Consider the following 19058-nt stretch of genomic DNA (forward strand, 5'->3'; position numbering starts at 1 on the left):
AGCCAATGCCAGCTGGCTCCAGGACAGACCCACTGCTGGCCAAGTCTGACCCAACTAGCTATGGTGGTAATGCCTCTGTGATAACATATTTAAGACTGGGTATTTTTAAGGTATTGAGAGAAGCTGAATGAGTATTAATACTTGTAATAAAATAAGAGTTAAGCTTTAGCATGAATTTTGCAGGAGAGAGATGTAGATAGTTGTTTTCCTTACATGATGGAAATAGGAAAGCTTTTTACATATTGCATAAAGTAACTGTTTTCTTCATGGACTCTTTAAGTTCTTCCACTAATCAAATGATGTATTCTAATGGGTTTAGTTTGGTTGGATCATTTTGCTTTACTCTTTTTGTTTGTTGATCATTGGAATATGCAGTTCCCCTTCCTGACTGTTTCCTGTGAATGAGGCCCACACTAGGATTACATCACAGTTTTAACAGGCTGTTAGGTGTTTGAAAATTTTACATTTTTGTTTACAGGCAGATAAAGAACCTGTTTACATTTGCATTGCATATAGTTTCTGGAGCAGCTGTTTATGCCAGTAAATTGATGTAAAATTCCTGCTGTAGTTACCCAATGGCACCTAATTGAAAGCTTTCATCTGATTCCTCCTGTTTTCAGTAGATAATTTCCTCATAGAGTGTTTTTCTCCATTTCCACTGTTAGGTATAAAACAAGAGAAGTCATCAATGAATCACAAAAAATGTCAACAGAAAGAAATTAGCTACTACTGGGCATTAGGAATGAGGAGAGTATGCTAAGAAAAGCTTCTTTGGGAAGATCAAGGCATTTCTCTGGTCCTCTCAGCTCTCACCTGTGCTGGATGTTTCACTCAGTAAAGCATCAGTTCTTGCTTCTATTTCCTTGAACAGCTTGACAACAGACAAACAGGGCAGCCAAGAGAAATAAATTTCATTATATCATTCTTGGGTGTATATGTTTAAGTTAATTAGTTATGCTCAATTTTATTTCTTTTTTCTCTAATCTGTCTAAACTATGTTACAGGCTCCACTGATCTGTGAAGACTAAATAATGTGCAGGCTTGTACATGGTATTTTCTGACTAGGAAGAAAAAGCTCTCGTTTATTTCTCTTAACCTTTGTTGAGGAGCCTTAACCATGGGAATAAAATAGGAAACAGGTCTGGTACAGAACTAAATGTTTACCGATGTATTTCTGAAGAAGTGAAGTGTACTGACATTGTCAGGTGTAGACAGTGTAAACATTGCTGCAGAGTTTTAATTGTATATTGACTAAGAAGTGGATCTTTTTTTTTCCCAACTGTGTAGTATGTTGGTGATTAATCTAGTATCCATTAGGAGTGCAAGACATCAGTGCTATGCACAATAAGTTCTTTCATCCCCAGGCCAAGAACCATTTTGCAGCCGTAATGCAAGGATGCCTACAGATCTGTGTGGGTGTACATAAACTCTAACCTGAACATCTTGTGGTGCTCTCGTGTGGGAGGGTAATTTCGCCTCTTCATTGATTTTACTGATGTCTCTTATGAGCGACTAGTGCTGTTTCCCTCACCTGTGATGAATTGTGTATGCTACGCAATGTGGGCTATTGCTCACCAGAGGATTAAGCAGGAGCAGCAAACCTGCTTTATTTTCTTCTAACCTTTCATCAGTGGAAGACAATTGCGTCATTGTGTTCAGTTGTAACATTTTGATACAGTAAAGAAGACTTCTGGTTTTTCTAGAGGAGACTGCCTGCTGACAAAAATGCTTACATTGCATCTGGATTGTTTACAGAAAAAATGCTATATTACTTGTACTGAAATCTTCAAAAGCAAAGAAATTTTATGAGTAGTCTCAGCGCTGTTAAATTAAGCTGTCCTAAGTACCTGCAGTAACCATGGAATTTAAAAGTCTGGATTACTGCAGCAGTTCATTGTCTGGGATATGGTACGTACTGTACTTGGATTTTATTGGAGCCATTTATACAGGTTTTATACTTTCTCATAAAACTCCTCAAGGTGAATGAAAACAAGCGTGGGCTAGATGTTTTCACTTCTCAGTGCTCTTTCTGTTACAGAATCTTGCTGGCTTTCTTAATTGCTAACTTATGCTGTTTCTTTGTCTTCTAGAATGTCGGGTGGTGAAATCTACTTCCTATACTAAAATAGCTTCGAGTTCACGTAGGAGCACCACCAAGAGCCCAGGCCCATCCCGACGCAGCAAGTCTCCTGCTTCTACTAGCTCAGGTAAAGCAAGCAAACAGTCTTTCTTAACAACAGCAACCATTCTGTTCCAATAGAGTGGGCAATGCACTTAAAATTCCACGTTTCTGTGGAAAAACATTGTATGTATAAAATAGTTTATACTAAAAATTCATGGGTTTTCTCAGTGACATCTGAGGTCAAGTGTCTTCCCAATACAAAATAAAGCTTCAGCATCTTATAAATCATACTCTGGCATTACAGTGGTTCAATTCACTTTATTTTTTCATGCATGTTTTTGCTTCTAATACGTAAACACTGAGGGAAAAATGTATGGTAGTCTTTGTACTAGGAACTGAATGACAACAATACAGAAAGTAGCCCAAGTTATGAAACATAAGATCTGTGTTGCTGGAAAGGTAATTTCACAATCTTTTTTTTTGTTTTGTTTCTTTCTGAGAGAATGAGGAAAGGATTGATTAAAGATCATAAGGATTTTGAGAAACAAGTGCGGGGCAGAGAAAGAATGCAATTACAGATGTAAATGTGAGGTGAAAAGATAGCTGAGGAAGAAATGTCAGAATTGACCTAACAAACCAGTGATACAGGCTGGAAAAGACACTGCAAAAAGCTTTAGAAAGTTCTGTCTGAAGGGCTTTGCTTTGGCTGCCTGTACAATAGCTCCCACTAGATAGCTGATGAGTAGTTCACCCCTGCAGTTTTCCCAAACAGAAAAAATAAATAAACAAAAAAGTGCATTATATTGCCAGTACTGATGCCTGAAGGTACAAATAATCTTTGGTGTGAGCCATTTGAGTAGACCCATTGAAGCATTTGCAGCATTGCTTGTGAATACAGATTTTGCAAGAGGCAAACATTAGAGCTGTCTGGAAGCCATTTCCCTTTCTGCTCAGTCTTCTGCCCACAGGAAAGCAAAGGGCATCCTGAAACCTGCATCCAGCACCATAAGGTTTCTGTGGGGAGGTTGTGATCAGAATGGCCCAGTGCTGGTTTTAAAGAGGGTAGAGATAGACCAACTGGAACTTTTTTTTTTCTTTTGCAAAAAGACAAAGGTGAGAAAAAAAGATCCTGCTCTGGGAAGGAGGAAAGTGGGAGAGACATGATGAGAGACAGAGGCGTAGATGTAGGTAGCAGGGCTGGGAGCAACTTGCCTCCTACACATCCTAGAGAGCAGCTGAGATACACAAACCTGAAAAGAGGTAATGGGATAAAATATCAGTTGTAAGGAACAAGTCCAGAGTAGCTCTTTCATAAATATGTTAAGTTACTTTCTTTGTAGCTAGGTGGAACAGAGTCAAATTTAACTTCAGCAAGGGAGGTCCTGTTTAGTGTATGAATGTTACAGACTGTGGGGTTTTTTTCCTAATGAATTTGTGAGTACAGGTAATGAACATTGAACTGTGTATGCTCATTTCTATGTGAAATAAGTGTCCTGTGAATAATACAGAATCGGTGGGATTTCTATGGGACTAGCAACATTTTTTCTGTGTTGAATATGTGATACCATGTTAGTTTTGGTTTTGAAAGAAATAGTACTGTTTTTACTTAAAGGTGCTGGGGTGCATTTTGGATGGTGCTGTGCTGATGACAGATGTAACCATCTTAAACATTTCTTATGTGAAAATACATTTATAGGAAGTAGGCACACGTTAGTTTGTCACCAGCAGCATTTCTTCAGGGTTCGGGTCTAGGGCCAGTTTTGTTCAATATTTATATTGATGTTCTGGATAGAGGAGGTGAATGCACCAGTAAAAATTTTGAGGATAATAACAAACTGGGAGGTGCTGATGACTCTCTGAAAGAAGAAGATGCTTTGCAAAGGGATCTAGGCAGATTGGAGCATTGGGCAATGATTAATGAGATGGAGTTTAAGAAGAACAAATGCCAGATTCTGCACCTGGGATGGAGAAATGCCAGGCACAAGTATAAATTGGGAGAGGTCTGGATACAGAGCAGCCGTGCAGACAGGGATCTGGGAGTGCTGGTTGGCAGCAGGCTCGTTACAAGTCAGCTGTGTGCCCTGGTAGCCCAGAGAACAAATTGCATCCTAGGGTGTGTCAAACACAGCACCACCAGCCAGGCGGTGAAAGAGGTGATCATCAGGATGTATTCAGTGTTGGTGTGGCCTCACCTTGAGCACTATGTACAGTTCTGGGCACCACAGTTTACGAATGATGGGAAGGTACTCAAATGCCTCCAGAAGTGGGCAACAAAACTGATGAAAAGGCTGGAAGGTATGTCCTATAGGGAGCAGCTAAGGACTCTAGGATTGTCTTGTTGTGAAAAAAGAAAGGGTTGAGGAATGACCTGATTGCTCTCCATGGCTTCCTGAGAAGGCAATGTGGAGATAAAGATGCTGAGCTCTTCTCTCTAATATCCAGTGGCAAGGCATGTTGGAATGGTTCAAAACTGCACCAGGGAAGGTTTAGACTGGACATTGGGAAGCATTTCTTTCTGAGAAGTTTATCAAGCATTGGAACAGGCTGCTCAGGGAAGTGGTTGAGTCAGCATCCATTGAGATATTTAAGAGATGTGTAGACATGGCACTGAGGGGCACCCAGGGAAGGTTTAGACCTGGACATTGGGAAGCATTTCTTTCTGAGAAGTTTATCAAGCATTGGAACAGGCTGCTCAGGGAAGTGGTTGAGTCAGCATCCATTGAGATATTTAAGAGATGTGTAGACATGGCACTGAGGGGCATGGTTTAGTGGTAGATGGCAGTGCTGGATTAACAGTTGGATTTGATGATCCTAAAGGTCTTCTCTGGTCTAAACAACTCAATGATTCTGTAGCTAGGAAGCATTCCTTTACCAAGAAATACTCTGTGGTTGCTTGGATGACAGGTGCTCACCAAAGCCACTCTGTTGTGAAGCTTCGCTTCCCAGCTGAACATGCTGAAGTTTTGATCAGCCCTGAGTTGGTCAGGCAGTTGGGCTAGATGGTTGTTGTAGAAACCTCCCAATGGAACTTATCTATTTTATTCTATTGTATTCCGTCCTATTCTCTTCTAAATTTGCTAAGCTTAAAAAGGATAAACAGTTGAAAGTGTTTCTATGGAATTTATTTTTAGTGAGTGGAACGGCTCTGATTTTGCTGTCTGTATCTTTGCTGTTTGCTTTTTGCAAGTAGGTCAAATTGTGTGAATGTTAAAATAAGCCCATTTCTAACCTTACATACATGAGTACTTAGATCAGTATTGCTTTCATACAAGGAAACAATATTGTACTAAGCAGTTACTATCAAGAATTGTTTTTAAATCATATAAATCTAAAACCAGTCAATGATTTTTTAAAAATGCAATTCTATATTAGACATTGCATTTTAAAAAAAACAGTAGTAGAAAGAAAGAGGAACAATGACAATGGTTTTAGACAAAACCCAATGTTCTCCCATGAAATGCAAACAATATGTAGAGATTTAACTTTTCTGCCACCCAGCAAGCATAAAAAAGCTGCTTGTTTCTTGGAATTATGTACCTGTGACAGAAGCAGAATAGAGAAATTGCCATCTAGCACACATATGAGCAGATAATTTTTTTTGATGATGTCTACAATAAACATCTCAGTACTAGAGAAGCTCCTGAATGACTTGTGCATAGCTGGAAATTACACTTTTGTTGTGATGTTGCTACTGCTGTGTGTATGTACATGTATTTTTATTGTATGTTTTTAAACTGCTTTCAGTTAAACTTTAAACTACTTTTAGGGATTTTTCTTTCATTAGCAATAAACAGGGAAAATAAGAAAAAAAGTAGATTCTTTGCTCTGATCAAAGACAATACATGCATAGTGCAAAAAGTTAAAGGTGTATAATTTTCTGAAGAGTTTTGTCTTAGAACAAAGTTGAAAGAAGTAGGAATAAAGGGAAACAGAAAGCATACTTGGTAGTGTACCCTTGACAAAAACCTGAGAGAGGTGAATGGAAAAGAGCATGTTGCTAATTAGAAAGAATTTGATTCCTTTTGTTTCTTTTTGATTCTTGCTGCACTTTGAGAAGTCTGCACATTCTAATTGCACAAAAGGATCATATATCTGCTTCAGACTTAAATTAATGTTTGTATCAAGAAAATACACATGGATAATTACATGGGCCAAAAAGGGAAAGTTCCACAGACAAAGACTATGTTAAAAAAATATTCAAATCTCAAAGTTGGGTATTAGAATTGGTAAAATTGTCAAATGAAGAGATATCCTTGAGTTAACCTTATTCTCTTGTGTATGCACCTGTAGTATGGTATAGTCTTTAATGCAGGTATTCAACAGCATAGCTGATTTGGATTCATCATTTTTAGAGTTAATGAAGGCAAAGTCTTGGGCCATTTTCCCATTGTTAGAGAAATAGATGTATAAACAAGGCCAAGACATGTAAGCAAACTATTCTGGTTTAAGCACTTAAATATCATCCTCAACAACTGTTTCCCTTCTTTGACACAGAATTTCAGGTGGTCAATGAATTACGCCAAATTCTGGCTTGCACTAACTATAAATTGGATGAAGTCCATGAGTTTCTTTTTTGAGCAAATGGTAGTTTGGAGCGATAAACTTTCCCAAATTCATCCCAAAATCTTCTGAAGTTGCTTACAGAAATCAAAGGGCTTATGTGGAGGGATTAGTCATTTGTTGTTTTTCTGTGTCTTGTTTTTGCATCTGTAAGTCTGGAACAACAATATTTTACCAAAACCAGTGCTTTGAAGATAAACTCAGTAATGTTAAATTATTTTTGAGGAAATTCTGCTTGAAGGCCCTTGCTTTCCATTTCAGTCTCACGTTGTTGTGGTGACCCCCGACTCTGTGAGGAGCAAGCCAAGGACCCTAAATGTCCCTTCTCCCTGGCAAGCCACCAACCACTGTCCTGGAGAACCATTTCCCTCATTGTCTCATCTGCTACTGGAGAAAAAGGACTCTTAATGCCAATTCCAATGCTCTTAGATGACTTTCACTCTTTGCAGGTGCCTTTTGCCCTCTATTGCCCCGAAAGACAGCCTTCTTTGCAAGCCTGAAAGTTCAATCGAGAACCTACCATAGCACCAAAGCCCACACTTTCAGGCTTTGCAGATATATGGTAATGGGAACAACAGGATGAAAAACACTGTCCCACAGGCTCTAGAACACACTGCTATGGCAGCACAGGGCTAAGTGGGGAATCTGTGAGTGGAAATCGGGCTGCAGGGTTGCCGGGAAAGACCCTCAATGAAACCAGAGGCTACAGAAGTGATTAGGGCCGCAAAGATTCAAATCTTTGCTCTGGTTAGCTGAGGGCACAGTAAAATGCATCTGTCTGTGAGAAACACACACTTCCTGTTGTTTCTTGAGATATGCAGTCTACATTGAGCAGTAGGACTGCATCTGCATTTACACCATATTTTGGCATATTTCAAAGGCGTGTATGCCTTTACATTGATGGTGTTCACCTTTTTTCCATCCTTGTTTTTTCACTTCATTTTTTTTCATAACAGAGCATATGTTTAATGTACTTATATTTTCCTATAGCCTCCCTGGCTCCTGAGAACAGATGCATCCTATTTTTATGTAAAAACACAGAATAATGTTTTCTTCCAAGAGTACAAGTGAGCTAGGAAGATCTGTGTAAGGGCTGACTTCTCCGTTATTATGTTTTCTTCAGTTTGTTATTTACATCTGACAGTGTTTCAAAACAGTACCACCAGACAGAAATCTCGCTGCAGGAGGATTGCTTTCTGGCTTTTTACAAATCCATTTGAGGTATTGTCTGCTTCAAAAGGCTTTTGGTCTAAATAGAGAAGAGAAGCATGCAACAAGGGGCAGAAGAAGAGCAGAGAAAAGATAGTGTGACCTCCTGGGTAGGCAGAAGGCTGATGTCTGATTCCAAGTGCAATAGGTAATCCTACCTCTATTTAATTTTTCTGATGTCTTCTTAAAGCCTGTAAACCACTATGATGATGTGTTTTTGTTGGCATCAAATAGTATTTGGGAAAGGGCATAATAAAAGAGGCATTTAATTTTGGTGAGACTGTGTATCAGCCCATTGCTGGTGACTGAAAATTATGAATGTCTGTTGGCTATTCAGTAGCTGGTAGCTTCTGCCCAGCTTCCATTTAACACCACTGGTGGCAGCTTCAGTGTGGGTGAAGAGGTAATAGATTCAAAGAAAGCAGCAACACTTACATCTTCATCATTGTTATTTTTAATCAAATCAAGAGCAGGATGAGATAACTGGACTTACTGTACCCTTGGTCCATTAAATTAAGGAAAGATGCTGCATTTGGATGAACTCTGGTTTACTTTCTGAAATTCCAACTCTAATTTTCAGGACTTGCTCTCAACAAAAGAAGCTACTTTTATTTTTTTTCAGTTTGAGCACCTCCTTCAAAATTGTTTCCTTCTCACTATTTCTCCCTTCCTGTTTCCCTCAAGTTATCACTCAGAATGTGTCAGATGCTTGAAATCTTATTTGCAATATCAATTCAGGTGTTAAAGTTTGGTTTTAAAAAGATTATTTAGGAGTTTGGTTATTCAGTGCGACAGGTGACTATTTCAAGAATACCTGGGTTGATATGTACCTATTCCAAATGCCAAAGGGAACATAGTGAGGGACGGAGAGAGTAGGTCATGTTACCAAAGACTGTGTGAGGGTTCTTTTTTAAATTGTACCTGGGTAAAGAAATTGTGAAACTGCCTGTTAAATTAAACCCTGATCAAAACTGTAAATGCTCCCTAAAGAAAAAAGTGGATATCTAAATAGATTCTTACGGAAGTCTTCCCTAGGTCAGATGCTTGAGTTTTTCTCTGCTAGTTAAAAAAAAAAAAGTAGAGGTGTTCCTCTGCAATAGGATATGTTTTCATTTAGTCTGATAGTTCAACCTTAGGCTGTTATCCAGAAACAGGCCTCCTTCAACCATCTGACTCCAGAAGGTCTTTTGTATCCCAAAGGAAAAAGCATGACGTATTATATTGTCTTTATTCACACTGTCACAGGTACTCAGCTGACTGATTCTGTAATAAATATGCTGAAGAAAAATTTTCCTAAAGCCAAGAGCACACACCCATGGGAGTGATAGAGTCATCCTGTGGACCCAGGGATTTCCAGATGATTTTTGCTTTGATCTTGGTTTCTTTTTAATTTTTTATTTATGGTGTTTGTCTTTGATACTAATCAGTGCAAAATTTATTTTCATCATTTTATACCCTGTAACAAAAACAAGAGTTGGTAAGAGAAGTAGATTTGGTTATGTTGAGAAGTTCAACCCTCTTAAAGGATGAAAAGTTAAATGCTAAATGAAGAAACATGCTCAGAAATTGTACTCTGTTTAAACAGACTGATTTGAGAATCCTAGTCTTTCTAATTAGGCAAAACAGTCCAAAAGACAGATTTTCATTAAGTCTTATATACACGTAGATGTTCTCCTGATTAGGTACTACATGAAATTAGCAGACAGTTTCATAGATATCAGCTGAAGTGCAGAGGGAATAAACAAACCCAAGAGGCACTTCGCTTCTGAGACTAGAGGAAAAAACAAATACTGGTGCTTTCCAGGGAATTGCATTTTCCAGGCAGTCTCCTTTTTTCTGAGATATAAGATATGCCTGCAATATCTATGTGTTAGCACTTCTCTGCTTGCTAGTGCAGACATAGGTGACTTTGGGTTGAGGTGGAAGAGCCTATGTGGGGCTTACAGTCCCTGCTGAGCTCTTGGTGCTACCAAGGGTACCAGTGACTAACAAGGACTCGGTGGCTGCTGGGATAGTGAACGTAAACCTGACCTGCAGGTGATCCTTTCTGCTGACATTTCTCATCTATTGGTCTATTGATCAGGTGAAAGTTCTGTGTGGGTCTGCCAGGCCTTGTCTTCAGTGGCAAAAGGATGTTCTACTTTTATCTGCTTAACTTCTCGACATAAACTCTACAAAAGATTGAAAATAAAAAGGACAGTTTAGCACCAGTTAAAATGAATGCACTATCAGTATATGGGCTTTTTATCTCAACCAGCTGCATGCTAAGGTAGAACCTCCAAAGCCTTGTCTTCACTGGGGAGTCATACTGAGGGCACTTGCCTAATGTGGTACTCTGTACACACTCTGTCTTTTGGTGTTAAGACAAAAATGTAACAATGTACAAAAGTAAAATACAAAAGCAGAATGAACAAAAAATGCAAGATATGGTTTATTTCTCAATTATTTTGTAACTACATAATGTTAACGAGACAAAAATGTTGTTTTGGAAAGGACAGTGAAAAACTACAGAAGTAATTGAGGCAAGGTCAAATAGTAATCTCACATTTTCTGCTAACAGTTGCTGAATATGACCTACACATGCTGTGACGTGTGTAAATCAGTTTTTAGCTAAACTTTCCTATTTGTAAGTTGTGGCTGCAAAAAAAGCCTGCACTGTTCCTTTCCCTTAGTGTCCTCTTTCACACACACTTTTGTGTTTGGCAAACCCCTTTTTTAAATACACCGAATTATCTCTATGTCTTTTATAGAGTACAATATTCTTGCACATCCACAGGCAACTCTATAGGAGACTGATTTTAATACACTGCCGTGGTATTGGTGGCTTCTCAGACTGGCACTTGATGCTTTAATTCATTTTTTCTTGCTTTTTTTCCTATTACTTAATGAAAATATGCCCTATCAAAATTTATTTATTGGAATGCTATCAAAGTACTTTTTACTTGCAGCATTTTCACTAGTTTATTATCACAACATTATTCATAATTATTATCATAATTATTATTTATATTATCTTATGAAAACCTATTTTGCTTTTGTCTGAGTAGATGCTGGTATCCAGCTTTAGTGTTCTATTTTATGGATTTTTTCATCCTCATGTGTATGCCAGGTGCTGGAAAAGCAAGTACAAAGACAGGTCCTTGCCCTGTTGCACATCCTTGGCAAGAGAGGACAGTGAGGAAAGGAGTTCACAGCTAAGCACTTGCATACGTCTGCTCTGAGTAGCCACAATAATTTTGGTATTGTTGCAGCTTTTTAATACATATTTCACTGGCGAAATTTTGAACTGATAAATCTTTTTCATAAGATGATGGGAAGGTGCTGTGTGTTAAGCTGAAGTCTGTGACCCTTGCCATTTTATGAATAAAAGTGACAAGAAGCCTCTTGCCTCACTCAATAAAATTGTCAATCACAACAGTGGTTTACCAATTTCGTATGTCTTTATCTACATCAGGGTTCCCTCTAGGAACATGTGCTGTTATCAGTCAGTGAGAAATGCAGTTCAGATACTGGATAGAAATGCAGTTTCCAACAAAAATGATTTCCACCTAGAAATGGATTTTAGAGCAATTTGGTGATCAGGAATTCAGTATTAATATTGAATCTTATAGCTTTTATTCACATATTTGTTGACACGTTTTCTGGTAATGAGCAGCTTATGTAGGAATGGTGTAATGATTGTAAATGGAGTTCAGGAAGGGGGTCAGAATCACAGCAGTCTCTTCCTGCTACTCAGCACCTAGTATCACCTCTATTTGCAAATTCAGTCTAATGACTCACAAGCACAGGAAGCCATAAACAAAAAGGTATAAAAGGAGGGCCCTTGGAATGTACTGGGAAAATATCAGAAATTACCATTTCTGTCCTGTTGTGATATCTGTCTTAAGGATTATATTAATAATACCAGTAGTAATAATGTAATAATAATAATAGCAATATATATCTCCAGGTATGGAGAGCATCCAGAAGGATTCATCTTGTGTAGCTTTGGAAGTTTACACTGCAATGGATGCTCCTAGTGTAGATTGTTCATCAGGGCAGGTTTAGATGATTGCTTCTGGATGATACAACTTGTGTTGTGGCAGCAGCTTGGTTAAAATAATGTCTAGAAAACTACTTCAGATGTAGAAGCCAATACAACAGGTGAGTAAAGATTGGTAAAAGGAGTCTCATCTCCAGAGCTAATTGCCATCTTTAGTTTCCTAATCAGCTCTCTATAGGGAGTCCTTGTAAGCTCTCAAAAATACATGTTTTATGTATAGGCACCTTTATATTCTGGATATGGGTAAGGAGGTGAGAAAACTTCACTTAAATCTGCTGAGAGCCTCATTCCATTAATTGTGCTCTTGATTACATATGTTACATGGCCACCATAAGCACAACTATCATAATTTTCCTTTTTAAAAACACAGTTGAAAAGACCATTCAAACTTAGCTTAAGCACTCTGGATACTCTGATGGTGGCAAGTAAAAAATTTTTAGGATTTATGATAATACTATGTTTTCTCATCCTGAATAGATACTCATCAACATAATATGCATCAATACAGAAATATGTTGATAGTTAAATAGGCCATTGCAACTATTTGCCTTTGTCTGGTTCCACTTGATAGCCTCAAGTTTTTGTCTTCAGGACAGAGACTGATATAGTAATTCTAAAAAAAAGCTGAAAGTTATGGGGAGAGAGTCAATCTGTTAAGGACAGGAACCAGTGCCTAGTGCTATAAGATGTATTGAAATGTATTTGTTGTCTTAAATTTGGTTATGATAATAAGACCTAAGAGTATCTGCTTGGTTTAAAGAGAAGGCAGAGCACTAGTCCTGTTACTCAGCAGTCTCAAGGACTAGCTCTGTGTGAATAGTAGGAGTTTAATGTTAGTTTCTAAATTATACCATAGATGTTTAGAAGATACATTTTATAACTTTACAAGTTTGAGATTCCAGAAAGCTAATTTTTAATGTCCTCATCTTGCTCTTCTCCTAAATTATTTCAGTGATATTGGTAATAAATTTGATTTTAGTCACTGTAGGACAGATGTGTGGCTGTTTTGATGAATACTGTATGAACATACATATACATATGCATTCCCCTATGCTTATTACAATATTTGAATGAGTGCTGATATGTGCAAATCATTATCCTCTGTATAAAGATATTTTGAAGCCTGGATGAGTGGAATGTTTTTCTATAAAAATAGCCTATTTAAATCCAATTAGAGTGTCTTGTTGTTTCTATAGTTATGCAAATATATTGCACCTTTACTCTAAACAATGCCTTGCACGAAGTGATGCTGAGATTGGATCACTCATAGCACCTAAGCACTATTAAGTGATTGTCCTTTATCATGCAGTATAGTGTTTTATTGATGTGTGTGGTGTGGTAGGTATACATACTTCTTCATTGTAATGTGTGGGCCCAGTATTAGCCAGTGAGAACAATGTATTATGCAAAAAGTAAGAAGAATCTTTTGAAAATGCCTACTGTATTATCCAGAGGAATTAGCATTTGCTAGATTGCCAGTCAGCCAAGGTTTTACAAGAGTTATTGTCATTTTGATTTTCGGATGAGTCACTTGCTACATTGCCCCCAAAGGCGCCTCGTTATGATTCAGTGCACAGCATATAAAATTGCTTAGGCTTTCGGGGCTCCGTGGAAAGCGAGTGGGGGTTGCGGTGGCTCAGCGTTGTGAAGCAGCAGCATTATGCTTAATTGACACCTTTGATGTAGCCCTAAGACAGCACCTGCACCTCCCACTGCTGCTCTGAAGACGTCAGCCTTACGCAGAAAAGGCTTCTGCTTATGAATCCTGCATCGCATTCAGCTCACTCTGTGAGCAGCCCCAGCTATCCTTAACTAATCCCATTGCTTCTCAGTTTGGCTACAGCTTGTCTTAGTACAGAGCAGGAATTTTGCTGGTTGCTCTTATCAAGTTAAACAGTCAGATTTTGTCCATGTTAGAACTCATAGAAGGTAAGTCAGATGCCTTGTTGATATCCTTAGTATGTAAATATTCTCCTGAGATGCAGAATCTAGGAATCTGATTGTTCTTTTTGTCCTAGCACTTTACAAATGTAGGCTCTGATAGAATACTTGCTTGTTTAAGAATATGTACATGTATAAGTGATACATGCTTTGTAGTGTTTCTGTCAGTGCTTCAATATGAATATTATTGATAGCCTCTCGTGTGATTACTTTGTAGTAGAATTCTGTCCTCTGCTGGCATTGTTTTGTTAATTTATTGGGTAATGTCATGTGCATGTGAAGATGCTTCTATAAAGACAGGCACTAACATATGTGAAGAAGCTTGCTTATTTGAGAGAGTGATGCTTTCCTGTAAGCCAGACTGGAGTAGTTATATCCTATTCATTTGCCTCCAGAAAGCATTTCTGGGTTAAGTCTGAGGTGGTGTTTGGGTCAGATACTATTGCAAAAATCTCTTCAAATGGTTGAGTCCTCACTCAAAAAGTGAAAAGCAGGCAGCTGATTTGTTCTTGCAAGCAATACTGTGTTTTATTTTTAGTGGGCAGCACTTCAAGCCATAGTTAAATGGAATTAAAAGGTTTATATATTTTGTCTTTTAAGGTTAACAATGCACCTTGTTCCCCCTTACTTGCAGTACTTTCAGTAAAGTATAGGAACAATACAGTTCCAGAAAACATGATCATGTTCTCTGCCATGACTAAAGTCTTCTCAGGTTTTTTCATTGTTTGCTTTCACCCTGTATTAAAAATTGTCTACGTGAGCCAAAAATGTAAGGAAATAATTATTTTTAATTACCTTATTTAATGCTTCAAACACTAAGCAAAAGGAAATTAATCTGTTCAACAGAGACTGAAGAAAAATGTTGATTTAAATATTTTTTCCTTTAATAATGCCTTGTATTCATTTTTTTCAATTTCTTGTCCTTTTAGTGAATGGAACCCCTGGTAGCCAACTTTCTACTCCCCGCTCTGGGAAGTCTCCAAGCCCATCTCCCACCAGCCCAGGAAGCCTACGGAAACAGAGGGTAAGGAAATAAGGAAACTGATTTCTGAGCATGGCTGGGGAGAATCCAGCATAGCCATTATCCAATAGCCTTCTCCCTTCTGATCCCTTGCGTGTGTGTAGAGCTATAGGGTGGAAGAGCCTGGCTACAATCTTTGTTTTTGTAAAACACCCTGAAGTGGAATACAACTGTTCTGTGACTGTCAAAACGTTAAGTATACTGAGAACTGGTTTATCCTTGGGGGAAAAAAGCAGAGGTTTCTCTCCTTTTTCACAAAACTTTTTGTTTGTTTGTTTTACTTTCTGTTTCCAAATATTTCACAACTGAAAGGAAATGTCAAAGAAATCTCTTTTGTTCTTAACTCGCTGTGGGCATTGTCACTTGCACAAGCTACAGACTGCTTTGATTTTGAAGCAAGGTGAAAGAATGCACTGTGGAATTTAGCTGTGATATCACAGCCTTGTGCAGTGAAGATACTATCAGCACCAAGGCAAGTGAGACCTGTCTGTCACTTTCCTGGACCAGAGTTGATAGTAGCTTTAGGTTCTCCCAAGTTATCCTGTATGGAGGAATCTACAGTATTCCTAAGCATCCAGAACTAAGCCAATGCCCATGTTACTGCTGTAACCCTCTGATAAAATATTACTCATTCAACCCAAAAGCCCCACATGCTGATAGAATTAATTTTATCTTTTTAAAATAAATAAGATGGATGTCTATGTATTTTCTGCTATTTTTCTAAACTGTGGTCAGTTCTCAATGAAAGCATCCCTGAGGCAGTAATCTGTATCTCAGATTTGTTTATAAACAGAGTTTGAACACATTCTTTTTCTGCCTTTTCAGCTTTTAAACAAAGATACAATTTATGTCCCTCAAAATAAGGGGATTATGTACGAAATCGGCAGTGCTTGACTTTAGGAGCTGGTGCAGACCTGATTCCCCAGATACCCAGGTCAGGAACAGCTGTAGCATGACACGATTCCCTTCTAGCCTGCAGACCCTTCTTCATATCTGATGTATGCCAGGAAGCTGAGGAATGGTGCATGTCCAAGTCTTACCTCCGTCTGGGATACAGCTATTGGTTTCTGCCATGACTTGTTTACAGACACAGGGGCCGACTGTGATCTTGCAGTGTAGGGACAGCCAGTGAGCAGCAGCTTGGAGCCTCAGGGTAGTGCCATGGTTTTCATCATCCAGTGCACAGAGAGTAAAGATGTAAGTTCCAGCGGGTGAGCTGGTGCTAAAATCTTCTTGAATGCAATGTCTTCCCCACCTGTTTGTTCTTGCTCTCAAGGCTTATTAATGAATCATTAATAAGTCACTGGAGAGGGAACAAAGAGTCTTCCAAATGAATTATACATTGGTGATGTGAGGGCGTCTGTTTAGATGGATGATACCAGTTTACATTGGATTTGCATTTTCTGCAAGCCTGTCTCTTATCATTGGTAACTTTCCTAAACTTTCTTTCTCACCACTGAAGCTTCGCTCTCCACAGTGAAGAGATATTTTTCTGCTAAAGTTTGTGGATGGGTGAGTGGGAGCCATGTGATCAGCACCATTAGGCACAAGAGGTTTCTAGGCACAAGATTTCTGACTTTCAAATGTGAAGAGGAGAGCAGATGGGCTTCTTTTTATGTGTAAGTGTAATAGGATCACCGAGTGGCAGTATTATGGATGCAAAGCGCTATGTAGCGGTAACAAAATCAGACTGCTAACTGTAGAGAAAATAAATATTGAAGTGTACTACAGGAGAGATAAGACTAAGATTGTTAGGGAGTTGAATTCTCTTCTCCAATATTCATATTCAGTTCTCTTGACCTCGGTAGGGGACCTTTCATGCTTGTGTGGCTTTATTTTAGACAGATTTATTTTTCTTACCTGATGAAACATGGAATTTTTCATGTAAAAATAGATTGCAATCATGTAAAATGCATTGCAATAACATTATTTAGATTACAAAATCAACTCAGAAGTTCAGGGATGGAAACTTAACACTCAATCTGAGAATTTATTTCATCTGCTTTCATGTTTAGCTTGTGAAGTGAATGAGTTAGAAGTTCAGTGTAAAAACATATGATTGTGTCATTAAAGGTTATAATGTGCATTCCAATGAGTAAATAAGGCATTAAGCAGGGCCTTATTTATGTAAAAAATCATAACTTCCTTGTTAGCAATATAAATGGTGCTCTGTTTAGTTTTAGTACAGATTTTTGTATCTTTTTATTTAATTTTGACTTAGAGAGGGTATTTTATGGACCATATTGTCATGAACCAAATTTAAACCCAAAGCACTTTGTTTTCTCTTCAGTGGCTTCAGCTACAGTGCTGACAAGCCAGTTGCAGGGTGAGGTTTATTCCCTAGGAGGTTGCTGAAGTGCTGGTATCGTGTGATAGACATACAAGGGAGAAGGGATGGATTTAAGTTCCCATCTTGTCCCCTGTGTTAAGAGGTGAGGTGTTTCTGCCCTGAAGGGGGAGTGTTGGCTGCTGTAGGCATGATCTGGAATTGAAAGTGGTGGCTCTTTTTCTGACTGCTCTGTCTTTCTCTCTTTACCTGCAGTTTGAGGGAGCTACTGCTTTAGAACTGAAATAAGGTGCTGGGTCCTGGGGGCACCAGCTCAGCTCTGTAATTTGTGGTGTTTTCTGCCTTTCCCTGTGCAGTTCGAGTTACAGGAGCTCCTGTTCTCCCATGCCATCAGGTACATGGGGTGCCAGTGGTAGATACTTGGTCTGGAAGGTGATAGGAACATTTCCTCTAGCCTAGCCTGGTTCACCTTGCCTTAACTAATCAATCAGCTCTTCAGCATCCCCATCCAGTGCTATGAGGGAATTATAGGCTTGGGACATCACAATGCCCAGGGGTCGAGGCAGGCTGCCAATGTTTTTCCTGGGAAGTACAGCTGAGAGGTCAGGATTTTGAATCCAGAGGCACCAAAGCAAGGTACTTCCACAAAGGGAGGGATTTCTTCCTGGGAATAGTAAAGACCTGTGGAGTGCATTAGGCAGCTTAAAATAGGGATTAATCATTTTACTTACTGACATTTCGTCACTCATCTTTTTAAAAAATGAATTCTGGCCTTTGAAGGAGAGCTTTTGATTGATGTAAATAAGGCCAAAACTGTGGCCTTACATACTGTTACATACTTACTGTCTTGTGGTACATGCTCAGGAAAACAGTACTCTTGTAACCCTATAGATAAAATTTTGTACCCTCCAAAGCCAGAATACAAAGAAGATAAAATGTATCCTTTCTCATTTGCATATGTATGTTGGCTGAGTTGTTTCCAGAAATTCAGAAGTCAGTGAAAGTTATATTTTTATAATCTTCTGTGAAACTCAGTCTATATTTGAAGAAAGTAAGATTTGAAAGATTAATTTCATGGGTGTAATTCACAAAGTTGAAAGTGAGCTGGGAACAATTTATCAGTTATCTTAGCTAACTGTCAACCAATTTTCAGCTTCTGAATATTTTAACTAGCAGCCTGTGTGCTATAGTTACTCTTTCATGCAGTTTGATTATTTCTTTATTCTTAAATAGGAAATTAAGATTCTAGTTTTTAAATTGCTATGGACGTAATTAAGTTTTGGGTTTTTTCCCCAGAGGATTAATGCATTTGAAATTCAGGTTTGAAATAGCAGATTGAAGTAGAGTTACTGTGTTACCCACAAATATAGTTACTACTGCAACAGAGTGCAGCTAACTACGCAGACTCAGGAAAGGTGACATGGCATTTAGAAAAAAAAACTTAAGTATTTTTCTATGTTCTTAGAGGTTGCAACCTACAGAATAAAAAAGAGTTAGATTTAAGGTACCTCTTGGCTGATTCGACAGGCCGAATTCTATGTATATAAGGACTTTTTGAGTTGTACGCAGCCAAGAAGTCTGATTCATTCAGCAAGTTTTGTCTTCTTATAAATCTATGCAAAATAATAAATAGATTCTCCTCATAATTTCAAGACAGACAGCTGCCTGGCTAATTATAGGTAAGAAAAATTCTTTCAGAAAGGAAAACTTTTTAAGACTTTCAAGTATTTAAAAACAGGTGAAATAGCAGAGAAAATGACAGTGAAATCTGGTGAATGATTTTGCTTTAGAGTAATCATAGAGTTATGAAAAGAAATGCAAAAATATTCTGTAAATATTAAAATTCAGAAATACCTTACTTGTTAGTGCCAAATGC

The 19058-nt window shown here is 38.3% G+C and overlaps 1 protein-coding gene across 5 annotated transcripts in view; it reads left to right on the forward strand.

Moving 5' to 3' along the window:
* Window positions 1-19058, forward strand: part of DCLK1 (doublecortin like kinase 1) — a 226161-nt gene that overhangs the window by 152289 nt on the left and 54814 nt on the right. For 3 of the 5 annotated variants that reach the window (XM_041487253.1, XM_041487252.1, XM_041487254.1), the window contains 2 exons: window positions 2091-2207; window positions 14804-14898. In XM_041487253.1, the coding sequence (XP_041343187.1) occupies window positions 2091-2207; window positions 14804-14898 (212 nt within the window). Of the gene's footprint in view, window positions 1-2090; window positions 2217-14803; window positions 14899-19058 lie in introns of all 5 variants that reach the window. The other 2 variants (XM_041487255.1, XM_041487256.1) reach the window with 2 other exon arrangements.

The sequence above is a fragment of the Pyrgilauda ruficollis genome, unplaced genomic scaffold, assembly GCF_017590135.1.
Source record: "Pyrgilauda ruficollis isolate IOZ18807 unplaced genomic scaffold, ASM1759013v1 scaffold8, whole genome shotgun sequence".
NCBI classification, from domain to species: domain Eukaryota; kingdom Metazoa; phylum Chordata; class Aves; order Passeriformes; family Passeridae; genus Pyrgilauda; species Pyrgilauda ruficollis.